Here is a 26,619-nt window from a genome sequence, read left to right as displayed (position 1 = left end):
TAGGTCAACTCCAACAGAATGAGAAACACACTTAACGGACTCAGAACAAGGAAGCTATGCCTAAACGCAGCTATAGCAACCACTCTTGTCATGTTGCTGCTGTCTGTAGTGAGCAGCACATTTAACACAGCATTCAGGACAGTTGTGAGCAACAAATTTAACACGCCATTCAGGTCAACAGGTGCCTTCAGGTATTTGGAAATTGCTCCCAGGGATGAACCAGACTTGTGGAGGTCTACAATGTTCTTTCTGAGGTCTTGGCTGATTTATTTTGATTTTCCCATTATGTTTATTTTTTGTATTTTAAAAAAACTTTATTTAACCAGGTAGGCTAGTTGAGAACAAGTTCTCATTTACAACTGCGACCTGGCCAAGATAAAGCATAGCAGTGTGAACAGACAGCAACACAGAGTTACACATGGAGTAAACAATAAACAAGTCAATAACACAGTAGAGAAAAAAAAGAGTCTATATGCATTGTGTGCAAAAGGCATGAGGAGGTAGGCGAATAATTACAGTTTAGCAGATTAACACTGGAGTGATAAATGATCAGATGGTCATGTGCAGGTAGAGATACTGGTGTGCAAAAGAGCAGAAAAGTAAATAAATAAAAACAGTATGGGGATGAGGTAGGTAAATTGGGTGGGCTATTTACCGATGGACTATGTACAGCTGCAGCGATCGGTTAGCTGCTCAGATAGCAGATGTTTGAAGTTGGTGAGGGAGATAAAAGTCTCCAACTTCAGCGATTCTTTGATTGTCATAAGGCAAAAACTTGTAGCCTGAATTGATTTATCCACAGTTGTCCATGGCAGCCTCGGTCTCGGCCACTCATCTGTACCATTGTCCACTAGCATCTCAATTTGGAGAGAATACCACCCGGTTTCCAGTCAATTCACACATTGTTCACGTGGCTGACATGCTAAATAATGGTGTCATTTTCTTATTTAACCTTTATTTAACTAGGCAAGTCAGTTAATAAGAACATTCTTATTTAAAATGACGGCCTACTTGTGACAAATCCATCACAGATCAGACTTGCAAAGACTAGGCCCTCCTATCATACACCCCAGATTTCAAACTTCACATCTATGTCCATGGTAAGCAAGGGAACAACCAACTTAGACCAAGCGTTTATTTGAAACAGGCTTTTATTTGCCAAAATGTGTTCCAGTGCATTTAAATGCGACAGGCGGCTGTTTGAGGCTCAACGTTTAATGTAAGTTTTACTGTTCCTTTAAGAGTGACTGATGAGATCACAGCTAGAATGGGCTCCCAGGCGGTTCATTCATTCCAGGATCCGCTGGCTGTCTGCGGCTGTGGAGAGGAATCTCCAGTTTCAAACATTATTATTTCTAGCTGTTAATTATTCACTGTGCGTGAATGTAATTACTGTGAGTACAGTATATTGTTTCCGTATGTTTTTCCTGACGAAGTTGTCATTATTGTAACATTTAGGGCACTAGTCTAAGTAACCACATGTTGCCTGTCAAAATATTGACTGGTTAGCTAGCTAAGTTGTATCTCGTTTTTTGAGTCACTGTTATAGCAAATTACACTGTATGTCCGATTTGTTATTTGCTAACGAATATGTCCTTTATTCTAAGATGTCAAGCCATTGTATTGTTGCAATTCTAATTTATTGTTTGACTTTCAGACGACAGTGTGTGGACACACATTGGATAATTACAGTTTAAGGATGGCACAGAAGCCTGACGTTTATGTTAAACCTAAGAACAAGAGCACAATCTCCATATCTTTGCCTACACACACCAGTAAAACATATCAGCGGTTTCACCCTCTTCAACATTTACCATAAAGCATGTACCTCACAGTAGCAAGCCCAGTTCCAATGTAATTCAGTCTGGGGATTGGTACATCTTGCTGATCCAGTCAGAACCAAGTCTGATGTGAAGTTTAAAAAAAAATGGAATCCCATGAAATAATGCTAATGTGTCAAGAATTATGTAACCATCCTACGGTAATCATAAGCATAAAATAACTGCAGTTGGCAGATTCCAGCAGATCAAAGAACTCGATACATATTGTAAAATAAAAACTAATTTTAAACACATAAAACATTGATGAGGTCAAATTAAACAAATCAGACCTCAATTACCTGTATTTTTTTTACCTCAGATTTGTAATGAAATACACATCACCTTGCGGCGGCACATGCCATATGAATGAGGAATCCATTACCAAGTCCGATTGTTTTTATGATGGTGAGATTCTCTACAAGACACACAATCACAGAATCAGGCCTGTCACATACTGCTTTTGTTATGTGTTTGTGGTGTTATTATCTTGTTTAATGACCCCCTGGTCTGGTCTCACTGAACAGGATTTATTTTAATTTTACCTAGGCAAGTTAAGAACAAATTCTTATTTTCAATGACAGTCTAGGAACCGTTCAGGGGTAGAACGAGAGATTTGTACCTTGTCAGCTCGGGGATTTGAACTTGCAACCTTTTGGCTAGTCCAACGCTCTTAACCACTAGGCTACCCTGCCGCCTCTACACTCTAACCACTAGGCTACCCTGCCGCCTCTACACTCTAACCACTAGGCTACCCTGCCGCCTCTACACTCTAACCACTAGGCTACCCTGCCGCCTCTACACTCTAACCATTAGGCTACCCTGCCACCTCAAATCCACCAAGTAAGCTGAGCATCCAGATGGTTGGGCAGCCCTGGGTCATTTAGACCATCGGAGACCCTAGCTGGAGAGTGTTGGTGAACACCAACTGAAAGACCATGCCTTAGAAAACACAGAAACACACACAGAAAGCAATCTATAACGGCAGACATGGGACACAGAATAATAACACACAGATGCAGTGTGAATCTGCTCACACTTGTTCAAAAATACTCCAGGATGTTGACAAATGAACTCAAAACTAAACAGTTAAACGTGAGGTACTGAGATGGGCCTGTGATGTTTTCAAAGTGCACGCTAGATACGCTGGCCCTCATAAACGTAATAAGCAGTTGTGTTTGATGGGACACAGAGAGGTGCCGAAGCCGATGACGGGGACAGTCCCAGAGAGGTGAAGCCCTTAGTGAGTTGGAGCCCAGTTTCTGTGGAGTTGTTCTGGGGACCAGAGTATGTTACCCATAGACTCCTCAGACTACATTAGTATTCATTGGTAATATGTTGACTGGTTAATGTTGTCTTATGCACAGGGTAGCCTAGTGGTTAGAGCGTTGGACTAGTAACCGGAAGGTTGCAAGTTCAAATCCCTCGAGCTGACAAGGTACAAATCTGTCGTTCTGCCCCTGAACAGGCAGTTAACCCACTGTTCCTAGGCCGTCATTTGAAAATAAGAATTTGTTCTTAACTGACTTGCCTGGTAAAATAAAGGTAAAATAAAACATGTGGCTCAATAAAATATATGATCTTACGTGTCCACCTACAAACTGGTATGCTGAGTCAATCAAATGTTAGGGAAGCCATTACAATCAGTGATGCTCATGTCTGTTTATTGCACAGTAGTTGTATAACAGAATGTTGTGCATCAGTTAAAAGTATAAAATATAGTGTTATACAATCTACTCTGAGGCCCATTACAGAAAAATGTGCGATGTAGGCAATTAAAGATGTACTTTATAGTGTCATATGAAAGCCATTCACTTTAACTATCTAAGCCAATAAAATTATGCAACAAATTATGAACATCTTAGGGTAGAGGAAAAAAGCCCTGCCCCCTATGTTGATGTTATATTTTCATATGAATATTTAGTCTCTGACAAACATGTCTCTGACATACAATACAGATGAAGTCGGAAGTTTACATACACCTTAGCCAAATACATTTAAACTCAGTTTTTCACAAGTGCCATGTCGGCCATATACGTCAACATCCAAATCATATAGCCAAGAAGTCAGCAACAGCAACCTTATAACGAACGGTATGTGATGTTTTGGTGTCTTTGTAACTGGGGCCGCTGGCCATCTGTATCACGCAGAGCTGGTCATCTGTATCACGCAGAGCTGGTCATCTGTATCACACAGAGCTGGTCATCTGTATCACGCAGAGCTGGCCATCTGTATCACGCAGAGCTGGCCATCTGTATCACGCAGAGCTGGCCATCTGTATCACGCAGAGCAGGCCATCTGTATCACGTAGCGCTGGTCATCTGTATCACGCAGCGCTGGCCATCTGTATCACGCAGAGCTGGCCATCTGTATCACGCAGAGCTGGCCATCTGTATCACGCAGCGCTGGCCATCTGTATCACGCAGAGCTGGCAATCTGTATCACGCAGAGCTGGCCATCTGTATCACGTCCAACGGGCCTTTGAAAAAACAAAATACTTTCTCTGACTTATCATATAATATGGGCTCATCCTGCAGGTGGTTTCTGAAACAGATTACATCTTAAAGTCTAAGTTAGGGAGTGTTTCCTACCCAAGGTCGAGAGAGAAGGCCCTGTTGTACACTCCAACTGCTAACAAGCTACTTGTAGCTGTGGTTTCATGGCAACAGCACTGATATCCGCAGCATACCACCCTGCACACTGCTGTTGGCTTGCTTCTGAAGCTAAGCAGGGTTGGTCCTGGATGGGAGACCAGATGCTGCTGCTGGAAGTGGTTTTGGGAGGGCCATTCGGAGGCACCCTTTCCTCTGGTCTAAAATGTTTTATCCCATTGCCCCCAGGGTAGTGATTGGGGACATTGCCCTGTGTAGGGTGAAGTCTTTGGCACTTATTGTAAGAGTAGGGGTGTTAACCCTGGTGTCCTGGCTAAATTCCCAATCTGGTCTTCATACTGTACCATCATCCCCAGCTTACAATTGGCTCATTCATCTCCTCTCCCTTGTAACTATTCTCCAGGTCGTTTCTGTAAATGAGTGTTCTCAGTCAACTTACCTGGTAAAAATAAATGTAATGGTTAAGTTTGTCACAGGAAAGCTTAGCCAAATATGGTCTACTGGTTTATTGAAGCTCAAGCTGTTGTGATACTTTGAATTTGATTATTGCCAGACTCTTTATGATGCAAAACCAGGTAAAAGCAGAGATGAACAAGGCAGTAAGGCTTTGAGAAAATGTACTTGAGAGCTGTATGAGAGTTTTCTCCCAGGCTCCTGTCATGTCTGTGCTCGTTTTTTTGTCAATAAAACATCACATACTCTGGATGACATCCTAATCTCTCTTCATTATTGATTACCCTGATACCTTCAATGGCTCCTACGATGACCATGATAGAGGTGACTGTGTGCCAAGAACCTCGGCAGAGAACAGCACTGTGCCAGGAACCTCGGTAGAGAACAGCAATGGCAACCCCTATTAACATCAAGAGAAGCCCTCCCACCACAGTACCCACCCACCTAGAGAAAGAGAGAGACATTTTTAAATGGGTTTTTAAACCAATTACCCTTTATGGTTGTGAGGTCTGGGGTCTGCTCACCAACCAATAATTCACAAAATGGGACAAACACCAAATTGAGACTCTGCATGCAGAAATGTGCAAAAAAATATCCTCTGTGTAGAACATGAAACACCAAATAATGCATACAGAGCAGAATTAGGCCGATACCCGCTAATTATCAGAATCCAGAAAAAAGCTGTTAAATTCAACCACCTAAAAGGAAGCGATTCCCAAACCTTCCATAACAAAGCCATCACCTACAGAGAGATGAACCTGGAGAAGAGTCCCCTAAGCAAGCTGATCCTGGGGCTCTGTTCACAAACACAAACAGACCCCACAGAGCCCCAGGACAGCAACACAATTAGACCCAACTAAATCATGAGAAAACAAAAAATAATTACTTGACACATTGGAAAGAATTAACAAAAAAAACTGAGCAAACTAGAATGCTATTTGGCCCCAAACAGAGAATACACAGTAGCAGAATACCTGACCACTGTGACTGACCCGAACTTAAGGAAAGCTTTGATTATGTAGACTCAGTGAGCATGGCCTTGCTATTGAGAAAGGCCGCTGTAGGCAGACCTGGCTTTCAAGAGAAGACAGGCTATGTGCGCACTACCCACAAAATGAGGTGGAAACTGAGGATTTTTCAGCACTGTGCAGGTCGTGTCAAATTCATTGTATTGAAAACACTTGAACATCCTCAAAACTGGCCAAAATCTACTAGAGTTCACAACATTGCCCCCTAGCGTCTAGCCGATTCCGTTACACACAGCAAGCAGCTACCCAAGAAGCGTGACACTTGGCTCCCAGACCCGCCCAATGGAAATGACAAAGTCTGGCCACTGTGTACATTGCGAAAATAGAGCCCTGCGTTCACGGATGGTGCAATTGCAGTACCAGGCGGTGATACAGCCCGACAGGATGCTCTCAATGGTGCATCTGTAAAAGTTTGTGAGGGTGTTAAGGGCCAAGCCAAATTTATTCAGACTCCTGAGGTTGAAGAGGTGCTGTTGCACCTTCTTCACCACACTATCTGTGTGGATGGGCCATTTCAGGTTGTCAGTGATGTGCAGGCTGAGGAACTTGGAGCTTTTCACCCTATTCACTGCTACCCTGTCAATGTGGATGGGGGCGTGCTTTCGCTACTGTCTCCTGTCGTCCACAATCGGCTCCTTCGTTTTGTTGACGTTGAGGTTATTTTCCTCCTAGACTACTGGTAAAACATTCATTCCATTCCAGTGCATTTGAAGATTCTTATTACAGTCTCTGACCTTCAGAGTTGATCAAACAACTCTCTCCGAGGGAAAAGGTTGAGTAGTGAGAGAGAGGAAAAAGGGAGCGAGTGAGACCGAAGACAGAGAAGATTCAAAACATCAAGAAACTGAATGGAAAACAGAAACGGTCATTACCTATATTAAAGTATGGTGTTGTGATCGTGCCTGCCTCCACGCCAGGCGTGTGTGTAGACGTACTGACAGAGGCATCATGCCCATACCGAACACTGTGGATACACGTCATGGTGATGCTACAGACAACACACCCAAAACAAGACCCAAAATAACAACCAAAATAGACCCAAAACAACAAACGGACGGATTAGCCTAGCAGGATGACTGGCCCGTGACCCTGTAATGACGAGACATGTTCACAGAGAACTAGAGGATCATGGGGGTGTATGTTACGTAGAACCAAGGTATTGACGTTACCTGTTGATTTGAGAATTCACAAAATAAAATCTGTCTCAGTGTACTACATTTTGACCAGAGACCTATGGGCCCTAGTCAAAAGTAGTGCACTATGTAGGGAATAGGGTTCCATAGGGCTCTGGTCAAAAGTAGTGCACTATGTAGGGAATAGGGTTCCATAGGGCTCTGGTCTAAAGTAGTGCACTATGTAGGGAATAGGGTTCCATTGGGCTCTGGTCAAAAGTAGTGCACTATGTAGGGAATAGGGTGCCATTTGGGAAGTGACCTAAGTAAATCCAACCACAGGAGGTCCATGTCCCCATCTATCCAGTATTTGATGACGTTGGCAATGACTCCTCCAAGACAGCGGCCCGTGATGATTATAACCGCCTGTACAGAGAAGCCCAGAACCAGCAGTTAGGCCGGGAGGGGGCATTAAGCCAAACTGGTACAGCAGCCCTACCAGGATAGCCCGTGGCCTTGACGGTGCAGCCCAGAGGCAAGACGACCTGGGTCAGCAAGAACCATCTGGGGGTTTGAAGAACTCTGGGAACTTCTGAGTCTCTGCCCAACTGGGGGACTTCCGAGTCTCTGCCCAACTGGGGGACTTCCGAGTCTCTGCCCAACTGGGGGACTTCCGAGTCTCTGCCCAACTGGGGGACTTCCGAGTCTCTGCCCAACTGGGGGACTTCCGAGTCTCTGCCCAACTGGGGGACTTCCGAGTCTCTGCCCAACTGGGGGACTTCCGAGTCTCTGCCCAACTGGGGGACTTCCGAGTCTCTGCCCAACTGGGGGACTTCCGAGTCTCTGCCCAACTGGGGGACTTCCGAGTCTCTGCCCAACTGGGGGACTTCCGAGTCTCTGCCCAACTGGGGGACTTCCGAGTCTCTGCCCAACTGGGGGACTTCCGAGTCTCTGCCCAACTGGGGGACTTCCGAGTCTCTGCCCAACTGGGGGACTTCCGAGTCTCTGCCCAACTGGGGGACTTCCGAGTCTCTGCCCAACTGGGGGACTTCCGAGTCTCTGCCCAACTGGGGGACTTCCGAGTCTCTGCCCAACTGGGGGACTTCCGAGTCTCTGCCCAACTGGGGGACTTCCGAGTCTCTGCCCAACTGGGGGACTTCCGAGTCTCTGCCCAACTGGGGGACTTCCGAGTCTCTGCCCAACTGGGGGACTTCCGAGTCTCTGCCCAACTGGGGGACTTCCGAGTCTCTGCCCAACTGGGGGACTTCCGAGTCTCTGCCCAACTGGGGGACTTCCGAGTCTCTGCCCAACTGGGGGACTTCCGAGTCTCTGCCCAACTGGGGGACTTCCGAGTCTCTGCCCAACTGGGGGACTTCCGAGTCTCTGCCCAACTGGGGGACTTCCGAGTCTCTGCCCAACTGGGGGACCTCCGAGTCTCTGCCCAACTGGGGGACTTCCCAGTCTCTGCCCAACTGGGGGACTTCCCAGTCTCTGTCCAACTGGGGGACTTCCGAGTCTCTGTCCAACTGGGGCAAGTGCATTATAATAGACGAACAGGAATGTTTGATTGAATTCTAAATACCAGTTAAGTGTGAATGAATTCCAGCTGAGAGAAGCATTACAACAAGTCAAACCTGTCCTTACCTGTAGGGGTTGAAGGTGGCATCGTAATGAAGTGGACTGATCTGTCCGTACATTATATGCGTTTGTGTCCTGGAAATCTTGACATTTAAATCCTGTCTGCATTTATTTATTGTCTGTCACGTCAGCCTAGAGGAGTTACATTTCATTTGTTGGCAGGAACATAATCTTCACATATAAAAGGTGTATGGAAATATGAAGCAAACTGAACAAAAATGCAAATAGGAGAAGGAGTAAACGATAGACAGTGAATATTTTAATAGAAGGCAGTGTGATTACAGCCTACTACCTAAGAAGAAGAAAAAAACAAGGACAGATTTAACACGTTAAAATGAACCATTCCCCATCTTCCTTTCACAGCCCAAGTTCAAGGAAGCCATAATTTCCTTAGGAACCAGAGTCCACAGCGACATCGCTATTTGTATTGCTTCTTTCTCTTAATGAGTGCATCTCTTAGAGCAATCTGTATGGAGAGAGAGAGAGAGAGAGAAGAGAGAGAAAGGAGAGAGAAGAGAGAGAAAGAGAAATAGATGCAACAGAGATAAATAATACTGACAAAAATACACATTTTCCAATTACGCTGAACACAAAAACAAACAAAAAACTTAATGTACCTGTTTATCTCTGAAGGATCTCTTGTTCTTGGTCCGTACGTTTCGACTGTGTCTCATCATCCTGAAGTCTTTGTTCCTCTTCTTGTCCTTGTTGCTGGTGGAAGCGAACGGGTTCAGCTTCTCCTTCCTCTTCTTCACAAACTCCTTCCTATCCGAGCGGCCAGCCTACCATCAAAACAAAACCACATGATCTGCTGAAATCCTAAGAATACGATAATTAGAATTCAGCACATTCTTGATTGAGATGGTCACCTGTGCAGTGGCAAGTCTTGATTCCTTGTCTGCCTTGGGTTTCTTGTGCAGCTTTTCAATGTCTCTCAAGGTAAGGATTTCCCCTCTGAAAACGATTTGACATGTTATTAGTTAAGATGCGCGCGCGCACACACACACACACAAACACACAAAATGGCAGTTAAACTATTTGCTAGAGTATTTATCACACTTATGCTGCGTTTAGCTGGTACGAGGTAGACAGCGAACCGGATGTCATTGTTTTCAATGAGAGCACGACGGTAAATGCCATTGAGGCAGGCAGTGAATGCTTTCAGCCTCCACTAGGGCTGTCCTCGACTGAATAAAAATCTTGGGTCGACCGAGAGTCATCCGTTTTTTTCGGCAAAATTCTAAAACGTGTATTATTCCCTATAATTGACACATCCTGTGTTTTAATCAAATCAACTATATGCACTGAGCTTGTCTGATGCTTTAAAGCACACGGATTGATGAAATAATTAAAAAGACACACAGAAGACTAAAGGGAATCCGACCGTAATTGATTTGTGCCAGGCTGGGCTCAGGCTTGCTGTGCTGTGTAAAAAAAGACAATGAGTGACTGTGTAACGCGCACCCGTTGTCAGTCTCTCCTCTCTGCTGCAGCGGGGGGAAAAAAAACATTTCCTAAAAACCTTGTTCTCTTTACGTGACACATGAATGCATCGCATGCAGGTGACCAATGGGGCAACCGAACGTCCCAGACAAGGGTCAATCCGGACCCAGACAAGGGTCAATCCGGACCCAGACAAGGGTTAATCCGGACCCAGACAAGGGTCAATCCGGACAAAATAGCATTTACTTATAGAAAAGTCACACATTTGTATTTTTTAAAAGCTGTCTAAAAATAATCAACCGGGTCCAGGGGCCTCTAACTCAGCAATCCTCTCTTTTTCACTCTCTCGAAGCAACGGCCACCTCTACTAGCGCCCCGTCTAACCCAATCGCGTCATTATATGCAAATACAAAAGGCTGCGTTTTACCCAATCACATTGATCCAAATATCCTTTGTGGAACCTTTGGACAAGCAGGCAGAAAGAATCAGAAAGATTTGACAGCGGTTCAACTGTAAATATTACAGATAGGAGCTTAGTTACCAGTATCTTTGTTAACATTTTTGTTCAACAAAAAATAAAAAGTTGACTCTGAAAACCGTATATTCAAAGAGGAGTGGGCGGAACAGTAATTATTTAACTAGCACAAAACCAATGTGCCTGATATGCAGTGAGTCTGTAGCTCTGGTGATAAGTGACAAATGTTAGGCGCCATTAAGACACGAGGCATAGTAAATTGGATCAGATGTATCCCCTGAACATGGAGATCAGATCAAACAAGATGAATCCAACTCAAATCCCAACACGAGAGATGCACCAAAGTCCTTGTCAATTCCCCCGACAGACCAACAACGTGAAATGGAGTGTTCTCACTGAGGATAGTTTGGGTTTTAGGAAAACACAACACTTTTTCAGATGCTGAGATGGTACAAGAATGTGTGTGTGAAGTTGCTTGACACCTTGCTTGAAGGTAAACAAAAATATAAAACAGAACCCACCGTCAGACTCCACAGCAATGAGGAGAACTGAAATATTAGCCAAAGACTTAACTTCACAACTTAAAGAGGCCATTCAGAATGCATTTCATTAGCTGTGGATGAATCGTACAGATAACACTGATAATGCCCAGCTTCTGATGTTTGTCAGATTTTATAACGAAACAAAGAAGGAATTCTGTGAGGAGCTGTAGGGCTTAACACATCTAGAAGCACACACACACAGGTGGCGCTACAAAGTATTAACTTAAAGGGGCTGAATAATTTTGCACGCCCAATTTTTCAGTTTTTGATTTGTTAAAAAAGTTTGAAATATCCAATAAATGTCGTTCCACTTCATGATTGTGTCCCACTTGTTGTTGATTCTTCACAAAAAAAATACAGTTTTATATCTTTATGTTTGAAGCCTGAAATGTGGCAAAAGGTCGCAAAGTTCAAGGGGGCCGAATACTTTCGCAAGGCACTGTAAATCATAGGACATCGTAAAATAACAAGAAAACAAGACTGACCTTTCACCGTCATCATCTTCAACGATCTTCCTCTTCTGTCCCTTGCCCGGGGCAGCGTTGACCTCTTTAGCCATCTGAGCCAGACGGATCTTCTTGAAGTCGTCCTGAGTGAGGAGTCGACTGGAGCTGACCGCTGCTGCCTTGGCCTTCCTCTCCTCTGGATCCATAGTCTTCAGCTTCTCAGCCTGGGCGAGACACATACAATGGCCAATGAGAAGACGTTATTCGCCAATAAGAACATGTTATTCACCAATCAGAACACTAATCACCAGGGTAGTGTTCATTCGGAACTAAATGGCAGAAAACGGACAGAAACAGGGAGAGACAACCTTAACCTGTCCAATAATAAGTGCTCATTTTAGTTTTCTGATAAAATTTTTTTTGCTACGGTGTGCTCAATTTTCAAAATCAGGTCATCCAGAACACCAAACGGACATGGGGTTGATGCACAACCCTACCATTTCCGCAGTGTCTTCATCAGAGGAGTGGTGAACATTGATCCATTCTCCGTCCTCATCATCATCATCATCACCACCACTGATACTGCTGGCACTCTCCCAGCCATCTAGAGATGAAGAGGAAACGCAGAGGAAGAAATGATCAAATAATCAATATTTAAACATTTTTTCCACACAAAACATCATCTATTGCATCTTGGAAATACAGTCCTTGATAAATCCAAAATGAGCAAAAACCAAACACGTAAAAGTTTCCAGTTGTATAATAATGACTATACACGATCCAATCCTTACCACCGTCCCCCTCTTCTCCCTCCTCTTTCTCCTCCACCTCCAGAACCTCTGCTCCAGGGATGTAGGTCTTGGCCCCCATCTCGCCATAGTCCTGGATCTTAGCCTCGGTAGACAACTCTGTGGGTCGACCCTAGTAAACAACGCAATGGTTAAGTTATCAGTTAGCGCAGCCTCCATGACATTTCACAGCACCTCAGCCCTGGGGGGACTTTCACACAGAGGAAACACCTAGCATACCTCAGCCCTGAGAGGACTTCCACACAGAGGAGGAGGAGCCTAGCATACCTCAGCCGTGAGGGAACATCCACATAGAGAAACCACCTAGCATACCTCAGCCCCGAGAGGACTTCCACACAGAGGAGGAGGAGCCAAGCATATGGGCGAGGGAGGGAGAAACAAGACGATGTTGAGATTATTCTAAATGTATATTACATTGGTCTCAGCAACATACCCTGTCTCTCTTATGCAGCATCTTTGGATCCAGGCTTCTGAAGAGCTGAATGAGTCCTCTGGCAGACATCATCACATCTAAAAAAAAAAAAGACATTTAAATAACCCTCATTGAAACCCTTTAAATTGATTTAATTATGACAGGTGATGAATAATCTCTTGTAGCCACATGGTTAAAGAGAAAAATAATCAAAACAGACATGTTAGCCTACTTCCTGTAAGGACAGACTACTTCCTGTAAGGACAGACTACTTACTCTTGTCTTTGTGCATCTTGTACTGAGCCAGGTCCTGAAGCAGCTCTTCTGTGATGGCTAGGGGACAACGAGCTGCCACCTCCTTGATGGCATTGATGCTGTACAAAGCAAGTCGCACACTCTGTTACTCCATATATCCATGTTATTAACCAATAAATGATGCTGTACAAATCTCAACTGTGTACAACAGTGGAATGTGAATGACTTTACAATGGCCACCCAACCAGGTTACAGAGGAATCATAGGTGTGAGTGACTCCCTTACCCAACACACATCACCTCTCCCGAGTTTCTGTCTGTCACAAAGTTATTGGCTATGGTCATGATGACCGGCTGGATGATCTCAGGTGGAACTAGTTGATGGGAGGACTGGGCAGCACACAGTAGTATCTTGGTGACCTCTGGAGAAGAAAGAAGAACAAATATTATTTTCAACTCGGGAGTTCTATTAAAACTCAACATGACTAATTGCACGCTTGTTTTCAATGACTGAGCTGAGCCCTTTCTTTAGAACATACCTCTTTGATGGGGCTGGGAGAGAAGAAAAAAAAACACTGTACAGTCTTCACTGACATTTTCAACCTCTCCCTGACCGAGTCGGTAATAGCTACACGTTTCAAGCAGACCCCCATAAGTCCCTGTGCCCAAGAAAGCGAAGGTAACCTGCCTAAATGACTACCGCCCCAGTAGCACTCACGTCGGTAGCCATGAAGTGTTTTGAAAGGCTGGTTATGGCTCACATCAACACCATCATCCAGGAAACACTAGACCCACTCCAATTACTGCCGTTGTCGTTGTTTGGAGCTTACCTCTTTGATGGGGCTGAATGAACCGCTGTACGAAGGGGTAGTAGTTGAAGAGAAAGAGCTGTGGGAAGAATAGAAATAACAACGTGAATGTCTTTTTTTTCCCTTTTTTTTTTAACATTGTAGAATAATTGCACTGTTCATTTCATTTTCTTACCTCATGAATCCCAACTAGTCGGGATATTAGTTCCATCATCATGATCTTCACCTCAAAACGCTCATTAGAGTCTTCCAACTGCTTTAGTAGCTTCTCTGAAAAGTCTGTGCAAAATATTTAATATTTCTTAGAAAAAAACAGAATAGAGCGACATAAAATAAGTTCCAGATATTGTTTAGTTTATAAGCGTGTGATTTTGAGGGTGACCATACATACCTTGAGGATCATGAATCAAGTGGATGGCAGAGAAATTGAAAACCTCTACCTTCTTCTTCTTCTTATGTTTCTGTGAATCATCAAGATTTATTAACTAACAACCAACCAAACAAAAACAATTGCCAGTTAAAGACTATCTTCAGTAAAAAGAAAAAACACAGGACTCTCAGCGTACCTTAAGGACCTTCATGGCCTTCTCCATCTTCTTCTTGTTCTTGGACGTCTTCCTCCCTGTAGAGTACCTCACCATCAGGTCTCTAGCCGACGGACCTTCCTCCTGGAGATAAAAGAGACTGGCTTAGACCTGACAGAGCAAGGAGTCTCTCCTCCAATCAAATCAAAATGTTCACCCCCCCCCCCCCCCACTATGTGGTGTGGTGAACACATGCCTCCGATTCTGAATCACTCTCCCTCTTCTCATCTTCATCTTTGCCCAGGAAGAACTTCATGCCTGCCACGAGGATCTTTGTGACTTTGGAGAAACATGCTGTCGTGATCACGTTAACAGTTTTGGCGTCATTCCTGTGACGGAAAACAAGGAAATAAAAAAATGATGTATATCAGGCGACGTGTTTTTGAAGATACTTAGCACAGAGCCAAGGCATGTAACTTACCAGATGTTCCTCTTGTACAACTCAATCATGACATCTAGCGAGATCTTGGCTGCTAGAGGATTGCTGTCTCTCAGCATGGTGTACATGAAGTTCTGTAATGTTGTGTTGACTTTGTTGTTCTTGTGTTTGGAGTTGATGTTTTTTATGTCATGGACAATGTGCGAGTACAGCGTCTGGGAAGAGATGAACAGGAGACTAAGTAAGAGGCAGACCATAGACATGGAATAACAATACCGGTGTGCAGAGAGACAGAGACACTCCGGGCTCACCTTCCTGAGGAGCTTGTCGTGACAGCGCAGCAACTCAAAGAACAGCTCCAGAAGACCGGTGGGGTTAATCAGATCTTTGTTCCTCAGCAGAATCAGGGCTTTGCAGAATGTCTGAGCGAGTGAGAAACACGCAAATAAAAACAACAACAACACATTAAATACACTTATTTTTAACAGCTGACAAGGGCGAGAAAATATCTGTTGATGATTTGTTCTCTTACCATCCGTAGATCAGGCTCGAGGACTGTATGATGATTCATAAGGATCTCAGTCAACTCCTGAGGGAAGGAGGCAAGTTGCTGCAGATAGCAGTGTCCAACCTGGAACAGGACAATAATGGATTTAGTTTGATAGCTTCCCATCAGAACTAACATCAGCAGTGTACTTGTGACTACAGTTGGTGATCTATAAATAATGGACAGTTTATGGTTTCCAATAAGACCCACAAATACAGCAGGCCTACAGACATTTCCTGATTTGAGATAGCTTCGACCCCCAACTAGGGTAATCACGTGACATCTATATTTACGTTTCTGTTTTTATTTATTTATATATATACAAATGATTATTAATATAATGAATTTGGCATACTATTTATAGTACTAGATTTGAGAGTGATGATTGTACCTGAGCAAGGAACATGACCAGGTCTGCCAGCTCCTTGTTGGGTTTGTCAGGCTGGAGTTTGAAGATCTGGACATTGGACTGGTAGTGTCGATATTGTTGCAGGAACTGTAGATTAGAAATTAAAACATGTACTCAAGTCAGCAGGAATTGACATAACTAGCCTCTCCCGATTCAGAGTTTGGACTGGATAAACATCCACTCTCGTCTCTAATATATAGGGTCCAAAACTTTGGAACAGTCCCTTTATAAATCAGAAGAACGTTGAGTAAACTTAATCTGAATTTACTCCACCTGTTGTCCGCTGATTTCGTCCTTATAACCAGCGCGGTAATACAGTCTGATGTATTACTACTAAACAATGACATAGCTAGCTAGCTAAATAGTCACCGACTGTATAAAATATGTAACCAGGCCTACGAAGCTCTTCGTCACGGATACAGTTAAACAGTAAGTTCAGTGATTTTAACAGTAATGTTCAGTCTTCGCTCGTTCCATAGCGATAGCTTGTGAGTATTTTGCCCGACTCGTTGCGGTACCTGTCTTGTCAGCACATGTCCCACATGTTGGATGGTATCCGTAAATCGGTAGATAGTTCTGATGGAAACATTGTTGTTTGCGTCGCCGAGCAGTTCCCAAGACAACATTAAATCCAATTGTTTGATGCCAACACGCCCCCCCCCCCCCCCCCCCCCCCCACACACCCCAAATCAAAACCAAACATGGATGTCAATGTTTGCGCTCACACGCTCCATTCTACTTCCTGTCTACAGCAGCATGTTGCTGAATGTATTGCGATAGACAGGCAAACAGGTGTGAAACAGCAACAGGTGTGTGATTAGGATCTGTTTGTTTTGATTTGAAGGGGGTGGTAGCATTAAATAATTGGATTTAATACTTTCTTTGGCACTGCTTGGCAATGCAAAGGACAATGTTTCCATTAGAACTAGCCTAGGCACTGGTCGTCACTAGTTACCACAGCCACAAAGTCATAAACCCTGCCTATTTCTACAATTTATCTCGTTAAAATCTAATTTTAAACCTAACCCTTATGCCTAACCTCAGCTCTCAAACTTCAGGCAGGATTCTGCCTGTTCCCTACAGTTATCAGCCATTCGCGTCGCCCACAACTGCCTCACGTGAACTACTTTTCTAAACATCAGTATGTTACCATGGTTACTCCACGACATCAGTCTGAAAGAAGTCGCTGTAAAAAAAAAAAGACGCTTTAGTCTCTACAAGCCAGAATGTTGAATAAAACGATAAACTTTAACGGTTGTCTGTGCTGTTGGTTCTTTTGGCGGTAGGAAGTGAAGATAAAATGTCCACAGGAAAGTCTTATTAGCCCAACATTTTGGTGCGCAGGTAAGTATATGGCTGTGTCGGCTTGTAAATCCAGTGAATATTTTCATTCACGTGATGCACAATATGTAAACAATAGCCGAATGTAACCAAATGTCAATCGAATCGCGTTTCCTCACAATCAGCTAGAAGTGTTTGCCATTCGGTCTGTGGTTTGTCAAGTGCGAATCGCATCAGTATTAAAAATAAAATCCGGAAATACAAACAATATACAGACCAGCATACTGAAGGATGTGTTGATAACGCTTCCCTGTGGATATTTTGTATCAGATTACCTCTGACATAGGGGCAAAATCAGCAGACAACAGGTAAAGTAGAAATGAAGTTTGTTCAACATTCTGACTTGTAATGGGACTGTTCGGGGAAGCTGAGCCGACATGTTACAACCACCACAGAAGGAGGGGCGACAACGGTAGCCTTACACCAGTAGACAGTGTCCTCTGCCCCCGCCTGTCGGGCACTGTGCGTGTTCGGCATGCGGCAGCGAGGAACTGTGTACTAGCTTTGCCAGCTAGTTCTATGGAGGAGTCTGGTACACAGTGTACTCTGGTAGCGACAGTGTGCTAGCTAACTACTTAATTAAATTAATTACATTTTTAATTGAATTAACCTTTATTTAATTAGGCAAGTCAGTTAATTAAGAACAAATTCTTATTTACAATGATGGTCAAACCCGGACAACGCTGGGCCAATTGTGCGCCGCCCTATGGGACTCCCATTCACGGCCGGATGTGATGCAGCCTGGATTCGAACCAGGTACTGCAGTGACATGCAGTCTTAGACCACTAAGCCACTTGGGAGTCCAAGTGGAGCCCAACTATCTACCTAGCTAGTACACTATCAAGCTAGCTAGTACACTATAAAGCTAGCTAGTACACAGTGTTGCCTTGGCTAGCACAGGGTCCTTTTTTAAAAACATTTTATATTTAACTAGGCAAGTCAGTTAAGAACACATTCTTATTTTCAATGACGGCCTAGGAACAGTGGGTTAACTGTTCAGGGGCAGAACGACAGATATGTTCCTTGTCAGCTCGAGGATTCGAACTTGCAACCTTTCGGTTACTAGTCCAATGCACTAACCACTAGGCTACACTGCCACCCCCACCTGTAGGGAACTGTTTCCCCATAGTTCTGTTAAAAACAGAGGGCATGTGTTCCGCAGATGGGAGCAAATTACAGTGTCTTTTGAGGGGCCGTTCCCGAGGGGCCGTTCCTGGAATGTCCATTGGTACAGTCGTGGCCAAAATGTTGATAATGACACAAATATTAATTTTCACAAAGTCTGCTGCCTCAGTTTGTATGATGGCAATTTGCATATACTCCAGAATGTTATGAAGATTGATCCGATGAATTGCAATTAATAGCAAAGTCCCTCTTTGCCATGCAAATGAACTGAACTCCCCAGACCTTAATCCCACTGAGAACTTGTGGACAAACAAAACCCCACAAATTCTGACAAACTCCAAGCATTGATTATGCAAGAATGGGCTGCCATCAGTCAGGATGTGGCCCAGAAGTTAATTGACAGCATGCCAGGGCAGATTGCAGAGGTCTTGAAAAAGAAGGGTCAACACTACAAAGATTGACTCTTTGCATCAACATGTAATGAATGGAGGATGCGTTATGTACGAGTCGGTTCATGGGGGATGAGTGTATTATCCGGAAGGCACATCAATCAAAGACATGCAGATCTAGAGGCTACGTCAAAACCGTCTACGGAAAACATACGGTCCAACGCGGGACACGTGCTGCTAAAAGATGTACAACAACGGGTCGGGTGATGTCTCGCAAGCTGTGTCGCTATTGACTGCCAATAGGCACAGTTTACTAATACATTAGATAATGAATGAATAAAGACTGTCTAAAACTGGCCTAAGATAGAACTAGATAGCTGGATAGCTAGCGTTAGCTATATACTAATGCAATCAAATATAGTAATTTCTAGCGAATTAACATTAGCAATATATGATTAATTACATCATTAATTGATCCCACAACATAGCTTACTTGCTAATGTTAGTTCAATGTAAAGCAGATAACTAGCAAGTTAGCCAACTAGTTTGTTTACTAGTCAAACTAACGTTAGCTAGTTGGCATGCGTTACCTAGCTACGTTTTATACACTCACTTCTTCCGTGTACGACTGTGGATCTCTCTTGATCAGGTTCTGCAATTGCGGCAGATTGGTTGGCAATTTGTTGTTGTGTCGACCGGACATTATTTTATTCATTTTCGGTCTAAAAAGAAATGTCTATATTATAAATATGTTTTCAAAATACCAACGTGGCTCACTGGTAGATCGCCATTTTTTCCAGACTCAGAACGGAACGTAACGAGGGACAAACGAAGTGGCAGTGAAACGCGTTGCCAAAAGCCAGTGAATTCGGAGGAAATCAAATATTGCCGACAGTAGGCACTAGTGTAGCGCAAAGAAGAATATTGAAATCAAGGTCCTTACATAACCAACTTAAAAAATGTTACATTATGATATAGAACCATATGCAATACAGTACTGTTTTGAACATTTAGATAGGAAATCATCATAATCAAATTTATAACCGATTGCTGATGGCATACATCAGATTCTAGCCTATTGAAACAGACAGAGCAGACCACCCCCCTCCCCAAACGCCCCTTCTGCACACCTGAACCTTATTTAGATTTGGATTGTGGTCGGTGATGTACACGTGAGGTCATTTGAATAGGTTGATCTAATCTAATTTTATTTGTTACATGCGCCGAATACTATAAGAATATTTTGAAGATAAATACACACCTGAGAGGATGAGAGGACTGAAAACTAGAGTACTAATGGTCAATAGGGAATTGTAAATAGGAGTTGTGTTTCAGTTCAACATCTGTTTAGAATCTGTGGAATGTCACTCCTGAACTCAGAGCGACGTGTGCTATGCTCTGTACATTGAGTCGGGAGCAGGATACTTGTTATTTGGCCGTTGGCCAGTTGTACTGCAAGGACTTGTGATTGGTCAACCCCAGGCTAGGGTGGGGTGTTAAATGGAATCCTATTCCTTTGTTCAGTGGAGAAAAGCTGAGGACAGGGGAGACTGAACATCTACCTCCCAGCATAACATCTTGATTTGTCCTTCTCAAATAAACCTATTTGTCTCCCCCTGATTTGCTTTGGAGTTTGTGTTATTGAAGAATAACATAATTTGCTAACATTACTTACAAGCCCTTAACCAACAATGCAGTTCAAGAAATAGTTAAGAAAATATTTACTAAATAAACTAAAGTAGAAAATATCAATAACGAGGCTATATACTGGGGGTACTGGTACCGAGTCAATGTGCGGGGGTACAGGTTAGTCGAGGTCATTTGTACATGTCGGTAGAGGAATCAATTCTCAATTACGACATGGTCCTAGAAATATAAAGCCTCCTACTTTCATATCACATCAAAATACACACTTAAGTGTTGCTTTTGTCCAGCTCCTTGCGCGAGCCAGACGTGTATAACCATAACGGACCTTTTTGTAACCTTATTTGACCTTTTCTGCTGCTTTTGAGACACGGTTTAATCCCAACCCCTGGGCACTACTTCTTGACTAATTAAAACTCTAAACAATCACAATTAGTCAAGAAGTAGTGCCCAGGGGTTGGGACTATTGGTCGCTATTATGGATTATTATTCTGATATGTATTCATTATAGAATTATCAGTTTATTCATGTTTATTTTCACACCAGCATTGTAGGCCTAGATATCGCCAATCCTAAAAGCATACATAAAATAAACAATTACAATTTAGTTCCATAATGTGTCTGTGCATGTTGTTACATTTTTCCTCGTCGGCCACCCATATCTGCTTTTCTGCTTCACAAAAAGCTGAGGTCTGGAATTCCCTCCAGGTCATCCCTCTCCACTCATTGCTCTTGGTTGCCTGAAGACTCACCCTGAATTGAATATCTCTGCTCTATCAAATCGCTACATAAATTAATTGTGGGGAAGAAACGTCCCCGTTTGGCTGGAGAAATGTGAATGGGTAGCCAGGGAATGGCCTTGGTACGTAAAAAAAGATTTTTGCAGGACAATAAATATATTTGCCTGCCACTCCTGGGAACCCTGTAATTATGTGAGGGCTGTTGGGGCCCTGTTTCTGCTCTAGATGACCAAACCTGCACACACTCCCAGAGGGTTGCAGCTCTGCCGATTTCCTTTTGGTCACTCATTTTAATCAGAGAAATATCCAATAAACCAAATACGTTGCTTTATCTGTGAATGTACTTTATTTCACACAATCCTCAAAGAAAATGGAGCATACATAAAATAAACTAGTCATTAACATTTATTTACATTGAGTCTAGTGTGTGTGCAGTGGTGTAAAGTACTTAAGTAAAAATACTTGAAAGTACAACTTAAGTAGTTTATTTGGGTATCTTTACTTTACTAATTATATTTTTAACAACTGTTACTTCACTACATTCCCAAAGAAAACGATGTACATTTTACTCCATACATTTTACCTGACACTCAGCAATAGGGATGACCAGGGTGCTCCATCAGTTTTGGGGTTGGGACTGGGAGGAAGGCAGGCAGGAAATCTCCCCCTTGTTGCTTTATAGTGGAGGCTTTAGAAGGGTCTTTAGAGAGGTCCAGCAGCAGGGGTCTTGGTCCATCAGGGCCTTTACTGTCAATCTTGAGATGTATTTCAACAGATACATATAATTGTTACTATGAGGGGCAAAGAATTATGTAGTGTAAAAACTAAATGAAACCGTTTCTTTCAAATTCTGTCATTGTAATGTAATCTCCACCCGGCACAGCCAGAAGAGGACTTGCCACCCCTCATAGCCTGGTTCCTGGTTTTGGCCTTTCTAGGGAGGTTTTCCTAGCCACCATGCTTCTACACCTGCATTGCTTGCTGTTTGGGGTTTTAGGCTGGGTTTCTGTACAACACTTTTATTAGCTGATGTACGAAGGGCTATATAAATAAATTTGATTTGATTTGGGTGTAAAAAGGTTTGTATGTATGTGGGTCATTACCTGGGTTTCTCACAAGGTTGTTGAGCTGAGGGAGGTTTCTGGAGCTCCTGCATGGTCTCGAGGTTCACCCAACGCTAGGGGGGAGGGTAAGAATGAGGAATGTGGAGGTTTAGTGTACCGATACCATGAAATTATAAAAATACAACTATTCATTGACTGCATAGGATCCATCTCCTACAGACTTTGTTATAACTCACTTTGAGGTCGGATGCAATTCTACCTGATATTCCTGCCATCAGTTTTTCACTTACCAAGGCCTCTTCTCACTTGTGATTGCACAAGTTCCTCAGTTGTTGGTGGAGGAATAGGGGGGTAGGAGTCCAGGTCTTCTAGGGTCTTCGGGCCTTAGGGTTCTTCTCCTTGGCATCCCGCCACCAGATGCCAACCGCTTCCAAAAAATCTTGCATTGGAGGTCCAGAATGTATCCATATGTCTTCTTAGTCTTTTGTGAGTAGACACTCCAACGTTTAGCTTCTTTTTTTTTTAATACAGTCTTCTATAGCTATAAACGAACAACGTTTGAGAGTGTGCGTCGTGTTATAAAATACAAAACATTTACATTCAAGGACAATTTGTAAGGTCACAGATCTTGCAATCTGAGTTCAACAGAAAAAATAAATAAAGTGGTGCATCATCTCCCTCAATGGTTTAGAGAAAGGAGATTGGATGGTTTACAATCCTGTACACTGCAAATACACATAGAAGTTCCTGTTTATATTCAATGACTAAATATTTATTGCATCCCGCGTCCTTGCCTACTCCTCAATCCTATGGTAGAACAAGGTCCAGAGTTACTCCCCCCTCTGACCCTCTTCTCCAATAGGTTTTGAAAAGGAGGCAAGGAGAGAGAATGTAAGCAATTCGGGAAATATTCACTTAGGAAGACCATGTGTTTGGTCAACGTGTGAGTTAAAAAAACAGATGCGTGGGGCAGACTTGAAGTTCTGTTGTTCAAAACTTCCTCCTCTAGCCTATTGACTTCAAATAGAGTGGGGGCTTACATCTTGGTTCCCTCTGTGTTCTGCCTGGCTGCTCTGTCCTTGTGGAAGTTGTAGTCTAGTGCTGCCAGCAGTGTTCTGGCCTCATAGACTGGTGGTGAAAAGGAAAAACGCTTGCTGGTGTACATCAGAATATGGTTCTGCTAGGAATCAAGATCAGCTGTTGATCTAAAAACAAGTCATAATGAATGAGTCATGAAATCAACTAAATAAATATTTTGTTGGCTGGGTGCATGTCAACCATCACCCTAATGCAAGGTTTCCTAACCATCACCCTAATGCAGGGTTCCCTAACCATTACCCTAATGCAGGGTTCCATAACCATTACCCTAATGCAGGGTTCCCCCTCCATCACCCTAATGCAAGGTTTCCTAACCATCACATTAATGCAGAGTTTCCCAAACCTCACCCTAATGCAGGGTTCCCCAACTATCACCCTAAAACAGGGTTCCCTAACCATCACCCTAATGCAGGGTTCCCTAACCATTATCATAATGCAGGGTTCCCCCTCCACCACCCTAATGCAGGGTTCCCTAACCATCACCCTAATGCAGGGTTCCCTAACCATCACCCTAATGCAGGGTTCCAACCCTCACCCTAATGCAGGGTTCCCCAACTATCACCCTAAAACAGGGTTCCCTAACCATCACCCTAATGCAGGGTTCCCTAACCATTAACCTAATGCAGGGTTTCCCCTCCATCACCCTAATGCAGGGTTCCCTAACCATCACCCTAATGCAGGGTTCCCTAACCATTCTCCTAATGCAGGGTTCCCCCTCCATCACCGCAATGCAGGGTTCCCTAACCATTACCCTAATGCAGGGTTTCCCAACCATCACCCTAATCCTGGGTTCCCCAACCATCACCCTAAAACAGGGTTCCCTAACCATCACCCTAATGCAGGGTTCCAACCCTCACCCTAATGCAGGGTTCCCCAAACATCACCCTAATGCAGGGTTCCCCAACCATCACCCTAATGCAGGGTTCCAACCCTCACCCTAATGCAGGGTTCCCTAACCATCACCCTAATGCAGGGTTCCAACCCTCACCCTGATGCAGGGTTCCCCAAACAACACCCTAAAACAGGGTTCCCTAACCATCACCCTAATGCAGGGTTCCCTAACCATTACCCTAATGCAGGGTTTCCCCCCCATCACCCTAATGCAGGGTTCCCTAACCATTATCCTAATGCAGGGTTCCCCCTCCATCACCCTAATGCAGGGTTCCCTAACCATCACCCTAATGCAGAGTTGCCTAACCATCACCCTAATGCAGGGTTCCCTAACCATTCTCCTAATGCAGGGTTCCCCCTCCATCACCGTAATGCAGGGTTCCCTAACCATTACCCTAATGCAGGGTTCCCTAACCATCACCCTAATGCAGGGTTCCCTAACCATTATCCTAATGCAGGGTTCCCCCTCCATCACCCTAATGCAGGGTTCCCTAACCATTACCCTAATGCAGGGTTCCCCCTCCATCACCCTAATGCAGGGTTCCCTAACCATTATCCTAATGCAGGGTTCCCCCTCCATCACCCTAATGCAGGGTTCCCTAACCATTATCCTAATGCAGGGTTCCCCCTCCATCACCCTAATGCATGGTTCACTAACCATCACCCTAATGCAGGGTTCCCTAACCATTACCCTAATGCAGGGTTCCCCCTCCATCACCCTAATGCAGGGTTCCCTAACCATTATCCTAATGCAGGGTTCCCCCTCCATCACCCTAATGCAGGGTACCCTAACCATTATCCTAATGCAGGGTTCCCCCTCCATCACCCTAATGCAGGGTTCCCTAACCATCACCCTAATGCAGGGTTCCCTAACCATTATCCTAATGCAGGGTTCACTAACCATTATCCTAATGCAGGGTTCACTAACCATTATCCTAATGCAGGGTTCCCTAAACATTATCCTAATGCAGGGTTCCCTAACCATTATCCTAATGCAGGGTTCACTAACCATCACCCTAATGCAGGGTTCCATAACCATTATCCTAATGCAGGGTTCCCTAACCATTATCCTAATGCAGGGTTCACTAACCATTATCCTAATGCAGGGTTCACTAACCATTATCCTAATGCAGGGTTCACTAACCATTATCCTAATGCAGGGTTCCCTAACCATTATCCTAATGCAGGGTTCACTAACCATTATCCTAATGCAGGGTTCACTAACCATTATCCTAATGCAGGGTTCACTAACCATTATCCTAATGCAGGGTTCCCTAAACATTATCCTAATGCAGGGTTCCCTAACCATTATCCTAATGCAGGGTTCACTAACCATCACCCTAATGCAGGGTTCCATAACCATTATCCTAATGCAGGGTTCCCTAACCATTATCCTAATGCAGGGTTCACTAACCATTATCCTAATGCAGGGTTCACTAACCATTATCCTAATGCAGGGTTCACTAACCATTATCCTAATGCAGGGTTCCCTAACCATTATCCTAATGCAGGGTTCACTAACCATTATCCTAATGCAGGGTTCCCTAACCATTATCCTAATGCAGGGTTCACTAACCATTATCCTAATGCAGGGTTCACTAACCATTATCCTAATGCAGGGTTCACTAACCATTATCCTAATGCAGGGTTCCCTAACCATTATCCTAATGCAGGGTTCACTAACCATTATCCTAATGCAGGGTTCACTAACCATCACCCTAATGCAGGGTTCCCTAACCATTATCCTAATGCAGGGTTCCCTAACCATTATCCTAATGCAGGGTTCACTAACCATTATCCTAATGCAGGGTTCACTAACCATTATCCTAATGCAGGGTTCCCTAACCATTATCCTAATGCAGGGTTCACTAACCATTATCCTAATGCAGGGTTCACTAACCATTATCCTAATGCAGGGTTCACTAACCATCACCCTAATGCAGGGTTCCCTAACCATTATCCTAATGCAGGGTTCACTAACCATTATCCTATTGCAGGGTTCACTAATCATTATCCTAATGCAGGGTTCCATAACCATTATCCTAATGCAGGGTTCCATAACCATTATCCTAATGCAGGGTTCACTAACCATTATCCTAATGCAGGGTTCCCTAACCATTATCCTAATGCAGGGTTCACTAACCATCACCCTAATGCAGGGTTCCCTAACCATTATCCTAATGCAGGGTTCCCTAACCATTATCCTAATGGTTATCCTGATCTCATCGTTATTTCTGTGCACATTTTCCAACTCCAAACCATATAAACTTGAATGCTTATTGGATTGAATCATTTTCAGGTGATATGTATTTGTGTAATGAGGGAGGGTGTGGTGAAAGTGAATAACACCTTATATCAAGGTGTTCCTAATTACTAGGCAGCTTCATTACCTCAGGTAAAATGAGCCAAAAAAAGAGATGTAACTGACACTGAAAAAGTCAAAAATGGCAAAATGCCTTTTAGACGGATGCAACGCTATTGAAATAGCTGAACTATTGATGCGTGACCACCGGACAATCAAACGTTTTGTTGTGAATAGTCAACTGGGGGGCGCAAAA

General features: G+C 43.6%; 1 protein-coding gene across 1 annotated transcript; it reads right to left on the bottom strand.

Annotated features, from left to right (window-relative positions):
• Window positions 1-8,897: 8,897 nt before the first annotated feature.
• On the bottom strand, window positions 8,898-19,453 carry LOC139422684 (SDA1 domain containing 1). The gene is made up of 19 exons (XM_071173884.1): window positions 19,238-19,453; window positions 15,752-15,856; window positions 15,346-15,444; window positions 15,125-15,235; window positions 14,856-15,028; window positions 14,631-14,763; window positions 14,417-14,518; window positions 14,242-14,311; window positions 14,026-14,129; window positions 13,872-13,929; window positions 13,328-13,463; window positions 13,064-13,161; window positions 12,809-12,885; window positions 12,358-12,487; window positions 12,064-12,170; window positions 11,606-11,790; window positions 9,530-9,614; window positions 9,278-9,442; window positions 8,898-9,126 (listed from the first exon to the last, which is right to left on the bottom strand). Exons 1-19 carry the CDS (start codon window positions 19,337-19,339, stop codon window positions 9,079-9,081), a joined length of 2,088 nt encoding a protein of 695 aa, XP_071029985.1. The 5' UTR covers window positions 19,340-19,453; the 3' UTR covers window positions 8,898-9,078.
• Window positions 19,454-26,619: the final 7,166 nt, after the last annotated feature.

Source organism: Oncorhynchus clarkii, chromosome 12 (assembly GCF_045791955.1).
Source record: "Oncorhynchus clarkii lewisi isolate Uvic-CL-2024 chromosome 12, UVic_Ocla_1.0, whole genome shotgun sequence".
NCBI classification, from domain to species: Eukaryota; Metazoa; Chordata; class Actinopteri; order Salmoniformes; family Salmonidae; genus Oncorhynchus; species Oncorhynchus clarkii.
This window is presented reverse-complemented; position numbering and strand designations above follow the sequence as displayed.